Source organism: Protomyctophum bolini, assembly GCF_963924005.1.
Source record: "Protomyctophum bolini genome assembly, chromosome: 6".
Taxonomy (NCBI): Eukaryota; Metazoa; Chordata; class Actinopteri; order Myctophiformes; family Myctophidae; genus Protomyctophum; species Protomyctophum bolini.
The window spans coordinates 25,764,902-25,772,292 of record NC_137867.1 but is presented as its reverse complement, the minus strand read 5'-3'; the positions used below and the strand labels follow the sequence as shown (position 1 = coordinate 25,772,292).

The following is a 7,391-nucleotide window of genomic DNA, read 5'->3' as shown; positions in this document are numbered from 1 at the left end:
CTTTTGTACCACACTGAAATTAGTTCCCTCACATTTCTCTGCCCATCAGTCAAAGCAACCAGGGATAATTGTAGACAATTGTACTTGTAGACAGTTATTACACATGGAGAAATGTGTTATGAGGGTCGGCTTGGCACTTTTTGGCACATTTAGTTTCCCCCCCTCGGTGTATTGCCCTACTCGCAGTGCGTATTGTGTGTATACGTAGCGATGGCACTGGTCCTAGACCCAAGGAAATTACATCTGGCCACAAAAGATCACGGGATCTATTGAATGTGAAGGGGGAGATGACAAACTTACATATTGAGCCTACGACACAGTATGGCATTCCCCTAGTATCCACTCCCCCTTCACATTCAGTAGATCCCGTGATCTTTTTTGGCCAGAAGTAATTTCATGGGGTCTAGTAGGACTAATGAGGAATAATAATGAAATCGTCTTAAAATGTGTATGAATGCCTCCGCCCCCTGTTAAAAATAGCTAAAAGTAACACTCATCTTTTACTTTCTCTAATAACAACCTGAACCTTGGTTAAAAAAACAAAGTTGTCCTTTAAGTGTTTTCATGTATCCTTATTCCTTATATTCATCATGATATTAATACCAGCCGTTGATCGGGTGCAGTGAGACTGCGTTTGGCCAGTACAGTAGATGAGGCAGGCCATGCCAGGACAAAGTTTTCCACTGTCAGCTGAATTGTGTCCAGCAGCAAGCAGTAAGTGCAAAAGAGGTTTCTCATTTACCTAAATTGAACTGGCATCTACTATTAACACATAGATGAGATAAGAGGATGGCGTTTGTATCCAATTGTACTTTTACTGGGTGTAGTCAGTAATAAATCCTGTTCAAAGGAACAGCTATTCTGGGGAATGATGTACTTTATCTATAAATAGCTTAAAACAGTATTCATCACAGTTGAGTTTTTCCTCATCACATATTTATTACCTTTCTCGTTGACTTTGTGAATGATAGCCGTAATTGCTCATTTAACGAAGCCTATATTGTACAGGCAATTTGTTTATTTATATAATAAATAATTAATATATGTTACCGTTGACCTTTTGTTTCAGGCAGACTAGAGGAATTATTTGGTGGCTAGTTTTGGCAGAAGTGCTGCCTGAAATACTGTGATACTGTATTCCTGTTCGGTGTAACTATTAGTAGCCTCTTATTTTCCTGATTTATGTATGAACCTGGACTCTGAGACATCAGTATGGGTGGGGTGGCAGATTTAGGAGGGTACAGCTCCCCCTCTTAGCCGCAATGCAGTGTAAGACACAGCATGAGGAAATGTATACACTTGTTGCCTTCATTCTTTGTTGCATCTGATGTGTTATTTCAATGATATCATACTTGGTGAAATGAGAAGTCATAAAACCTGTTTATTATTTCTTTACCTTTATTCGTCTGTTTGCATATTCTCAACAGTTTATACATAGCACAGTCATCTTTGTCCTAGCATTACAGACAGGAGAGTGAAACGTTGCAGTTCAGCCATCAGCAGAAACCGCAATAAGGTGCGCAGCGAGCAAGTTCAAGTCTTTCTTACCTCTATATCTGTAAATATAATATAGACATTTAGATATCAATAAATATACATTTATATATTATATATTCATTTGTCACAATCTTTAGCTTGATTTTTTTTTCCTTTTTTTTTTTTTACATCTTCTACCCTCAAGGGCATGTCGGTACAAACCCCTGCGGTCCCATTGGGATTCTATTTAAATGCACTTGTAATTATTAAGGGCAGTAGTCAACATTCAGATAAGAGTTTTAGAGCATTCTGCATTCATACAGTCATACATCAGAAGCATCATAGGGGTGTGTAATGGCCATACCTGTGTGCTGTGTGGGGGTAGTAGTATTTGCTAGAGAATCACTATTGCTTACATACATACTGTCAATCATGTCACCCACTTTGCTTTTGCTTTGCTTTGGACATCTGCTGTCCTGCCCCCCCCCCCCCCCCACCCCCTTAAAGTTCTTTGGCGTCTCAACCTCCTCCTGTCTTCAAACCCTGGAAATGGTCACAGCTTTTGTAGTCTCACTTCTTGACCTTCTCATCCTTACTCTCCTTGGCCTCTGTGCCGGAGGACTTCTCCGCCATCTCAGTCGTCTTCCCTCCGTCTTTGTCCTCCTTGCTGTCAGCCTTCTCCTTTTTCTCCTCTGGTTTCTTCTCCTCTTTCTTGGTCTCCTTCTCGGCCTCTGCTTTAGGGGCAGCCTTCACTTCCGATTTGTCCTCTGTTTTTGGTGGGGACGGCTTCTCGTCCTTGGCAGGGGTGGGACTGTCTTTGGGGGCAGACTTGTCTTCTGCAGGCTTGCTGGGAGCATCAGGTTTAGGATCGTCTGCCTTCTTTGGGGATTCCTCCTCCTTCTTCACATCAGTTTTTTCCGGCTTGCTCTCAGGCTCCTTGTCTTTGGGCTCCTGCTTCTTCTCCTCCTTCACAGGGGCAGCAGGCTCAACTTTCTCCTCCTCCTTTGGTGTATCTTTTGCAGCAGGGGGTGTTGCCTTTTCCTTGACTGGGGACTTTGGTTCCGGGGTTTTGGGAAGAGGGGATTTGGGAGGGGGAGATTTGGATTCAGGGGATTTGCTGATTGGGGACTTTGAAACTGGCGACTTGGCTGCAGGTGATTTAGCTGGTGGTGATTTCGGAGCTGGGGATTTTGACTCAGGGGACTTGGATGCAGGGGATTTGACAGCAGGGGACTTGGCAGGGGATTTTGGCATCGGTGATTTAGATGGTGGTGATTTAGATTGAGGTGATTTAGATGGTGGTGATTTAGATTGAGGTGATTTAGATTCGGGTGATTTGACAGTAGGAGATTTGGGCTGAGGGGTTTTGGGGGGAGATTTGGATGGAGGAGAAGCAGCCTTTGCAGGAGACTTCTCATCTTCCTCACCCGCCTCCTCTTCCTCTCCCTTTTCTCCCTCTTCCTCTCCCTTTTCCTCCTCTTCCTCTCCCTCTTCCCCTTTGTCATCCTCATCTTCCTCACCATCTCCCTCCTTCTCCTCTTCTTTGGTTTCCTCGCCCTGCTCTTCTTCCTCCTCAGCTTCATCACCTTCCTCTTTCTCCTCTTCTTCGTCGGCCTCCTCTGTCACCTCAGTGACCTGGGTCTCATCTGTCTGCTCCTCCACAATGACTGTATCAGAGATCTCATCTCCCTTCAAGTGGCCAGGGATCCTGCTTTCGAGGAAGGAGTATGGGCCGCCTCCTGGCACAAATCGGTTCTCCTCTCCCTCCAGTAGCTTCCTGTTTGTAACAACACAAGATAATATAGAAAATGCTGTAATATTTTCAACACAGCCCAATTTTACGTTTTAAATGTGACGTTCTGTCATCTATAGCACTTGAAATACAATGACATTAAAATCCAAAAAGATATCTGGCCAACCTGTAAGCTGCGATCTCAATATCTAGAGCCATCTTCACATTCAGGAGCTCCTGGTAGTCCCTAAGCTGACTGGCCATCTCCCACTTGGTGCTCTTCAGCTCAGAGTCCAGCTGATGGATGGTCTCCTGTGAAATGTAAAACACATGCACATATTCTGTCAAAAGCCCACCACACACCGGCTGCGACCGTCTGCGGCGCGGCGCGTTGCTGCGCGGCGCCGCCTGGAAAATAGAACTGTGTTCTATCGGCGCGCCGGGTGGCGCGGCGCGGCTCCGCGCGGCGGACGGAGCCGGTGTGCGTTAGGTTCATTGAAAATAATGGAGGCGGCTGTGTGCGCCGCGCGGCGCCGCGCGGGGGACGCAGCCGGTGTGTGTCGGGCTAAAAATGGAATCAGAGTCAAGATGACCTTCTAGTCAAGAGACCAGCAGGTGAGGATAGCTAACTGACTACAGTAGGAGATTAGCCTTGGTCCCAGGCTTACTCAGGAGATGGATGTGCCCAGAACCTGTTCGAGTCAACGTCAGGACCCCCAAATTGATTTGGACCCCCATCTGAATATGAAAACTGTTTGAAGTGTATTGTCCCCCATACAAAACTGTGTTGTAACTTGTGTGCCATTTCTTTTTTGTACCAAACTTTAAGATTTTGTTGACTGAGACAGTGAGACTAAAAGTCAAAGGTGGGTAAAACTAAATGGTGTGTTCAAAAGACTAAATCAGAATTTGCTGTCAGAATTAAGACTAAATAAAGGTTTTTGATATTTAGTTGACTAAGACTAGTCCTGGTCCAGTGTGTTAGTGAGTGTACTGGGCCAGGGCTAGACTAAACTAGACTAAACTATTTCAGATGGGAAGGGAAAACGGCAGGTCTACAAGCTCACTGCTTCACATCTCGAATGGTATTGTGTGTGTGCAGAGATCACTCTTGCCCTCCAACATTCAGAATTTTAACACATGAGGCTGACAATAGAGAGTGGAGTGTGGTGTGCTGACACACGTGCCTGTAGTGAGTTGAGATCTCCATGGTGCCTGTCCTCGCTCTCCATGCGTTGCCTCTCATATGAGTCCTTGGTACCGCGGAGAGTCTCCAGCTCGATGGTGCGGCTCTGGAGCTGACGGCGGTACTCTGAGATCTCCTCCTGGGTGCCACGGATTGCATCATGGTTGGTCCTCGCTGCTTCTGACAGATGCTCCATGCGCACTGCAGGGTACACAGGCACACAAAAACAATGTGTTAGAGGTAAAGTGTTTGGGAAATTGTGTGACTGTGTACACAGTATACATCTGAGAAGTTTGGATAGACACTTGTGAAATGCTGTCTGTTTTGCATATTGCGACACAATTCAACTTCCAGGCAGACTGCTCTTCAGACTATGGCTTTGTGCGTAGCAGACATTTAATGTCAACTCATTTGACCTGCCCTCTTTTGACCTGCACTGCTAGTAATTACTATAGAAGCCTTAAAGTAACCTTGAAAGTATCCATCTGTCAGTCTGACTCAGCTCCTGTCCAACAAGCAGAGTCACTGCTGCAGTCAGCTTGACAGCAAAGAGGGAAGGTCATTTGGTTTTCACCTTTTATTAAGGGATATTGATTTAGCATTATACTGTAAGGCTAAAGTATAGTGGATGCATAGTCCTGAGAACGTCTGTACTGCATAGACATTGTTTTGGGTGAAGATGCTGTGTCATGCAGTCTCACCTGACTCACCATAACCTTGCTTTAAGCATAATATTATACATGCATCTGGCTCTACATATTTAAGTGACCTTGGATACACTCCCATCACAATAACATATCGGTCCAAGTGAAAATAGATTGAAAACAATCTATTTAACAATCTGTCTCTGTCTTTCAACATAAAATAATGATCTAATCTGTTATTTGTACGATCCAAATATAAGGGAAAAACCCCAAAACTAGAACCATCGCAGCTGGCAGTGGATGCATAACTTAATTATCCTCCCTGCACTGCATGCGTATCATCAGACCCCTGCAATGCATATTTCTAGCAAAAGATGATTATCCTGCTGCTGGCAATGATGTAACACAATTATTATGCATAGAACTGCACGCAGAAAATTGGCAGGGCTGTTATAGCCTATAGTTATTTATACTATAACAGATGGCTAGATTCCTTTAGATCTTTATTTTAACCTATATTTTGTTTAATTGTCATTGTCTTTCTATACGATAAAAAAAAAATATATATATATATATATATATATATATATATATATATATATACCGGTATATATATATATATACACACACAATTACACACACACACACACACACACACACACACACACACACACACACACACACACATATTTACAAATATATATATGTATATATATAATTTGTCATGACTCTGTTATTGAGGTAAACAAAGTTAGAGTCAAAAAGTATTGTTTCTTCTTATCTCATTCTCTTCTGTAGCCTATAGTGAGATTATACACTGCAAAATCCTGTGCATTTATCCATTTGTAACTTTGTAATTGATATAGTTACATTTTGTACACTGGTTAACTTATATACTTATTTAAGGCCATAGTGCTCGTGGTTAATAACTAATAAGTGGCTTGTTATGCCTGTGTGTTACCTTTAAACCACTCTTCGGTCTGCACTGCGCTCTTGCTGGCATGAGTGTCCAGCTGGGAGCGGATCTCCCGCAGTGCGCTCGTGACGTCCGCCTTGTGCGAGTCCCGCACCTCGAAGTTCACCTGCGCGCCCTGAATCTGCGCGAGGAGCTCGGCCACCTCCTCCTCGTGGTTCTTCTTGAGAAACGCGGCTTCGTCCTCCAGCGCGCGCAGCTTCTTGTCCAGCTCGCAGCGCGTGAGCTGGCACTCGTCCACGTACTTGTTCATGGACCGCGCGGCGGCGTCGGTCTCCTCGCGGTTGCGAGCCTCGTCCTCGAGCCTGCCCCGCAGGTGCTGGATGTCCTCCTGCAGGTGCTCGTGCTCCAGGAGCGTGCGCGCCTTCTCGCCGGTCAGCTGCTGCATCAGACCCCGCAGGTCGCCCAGCTCGCGCTCGTAGTGCTCACCGACCGATGCGCGTCCCGCCTGGCTCTGTCGCAGAGCGGCCGCCTCCGCCTCCAGGTTCCTGTTGTGCATCTCCAGGTTACGGACCTTGTCGATGTAGCCGGCGAAGCGGTCGTTCAGAGTCTGCAGGATCTCCTTCTCGTTCCTCCGCATGTCTCCGCTGTAGCTCTCCAGGCCGTCCTGGAGCTGCAGGGGCTGCTGCTGGCTGTAGGTGGGGCGGCGGCGCTGCTGCTGAGAGTGGAAGCCACTGGAGGAGACCGATGCCGGCCGAGCCTTGCGGTACGACGCACTTTGGCCATAGTAGTGGTGGTGGTCCATCGAGAAACTCATCTTGGCTGGACCGAAGGATGCTCACTCACTGCAGCAGGAGGAGAGTGCCGCGTTTATATAGGCGAGGGAGGGAAAGCGCACGACTCAGCACTGTGACGCGCTCTGTACACAGTAAAAACGTCGGTGTTTATTTTAAATGGACCATTAAGGGTGCATTTGGCAGGTTAGGTTACATAGTTTAAAATGGATACATTAACATAGAGAATTTCACTGTGTATTTCAAACGACTTAATCAGAATATTGTCAGTGGCCCAAAGTGCATGTGTACTTTTTATTTAAATTAGTGATGGTTGAGGCCAGGGATGTTTGTGTGCAGCGAAGTTCAAGGGATGAAATCTAATTATTATAGTGAAACTGTTTTCATATCCTGAGCAGCATCAACTTTTACTTTTACCTTCTTTATTTCTTTCTTTTTTTCTTCAGAAATCTACTATGTTAAATCTGGGACAGAGCTTGACTTGCATGTAGTGAACTTTTTGTTTATTTAATTGTCCATCCAAACAAGATAAATCATTCATGACCCAAATTACTTAAATATTTTAAACTCAATGTAGTTTTTTTGCACAGGTCTGCTTATAGATTATGTGAGGCAGGCGTGTGGGTGTGCACTGTGTTCTGCTGAT

At 45.2% G+C, this 7,391-nt stretch overlaps 1 protein-coding gene across 1 annotated transcript; it reads right to left on the bottom strand.

The window, feature by feature from the left end:
• Positions 1–1,998: 1,998 nt before the first annotated feature.
• LOC308316828 (uncharacterized protein) lies at positions 1,999–6,768 on the bottom strand (the record flags this gene model as incomplete). The annotated part of the gene is made up of 4 exons (XM_080765619.1): positions 1,999–3,253; positions 3,396–3,520; positions 4,396–4,595; positions 6,000–6,768. 4 exons carry the CDS (start codon positions 6,766–6,768, stop codon positions 2,047–2,049), a joined length of 2,301 nt encoding a protein of 766 aa, XP_080621745.1. The 3' UTR covers positions 1,999–2,046.
• Positions 6,769–7,391: the final 623 nt, after the last annotated feature.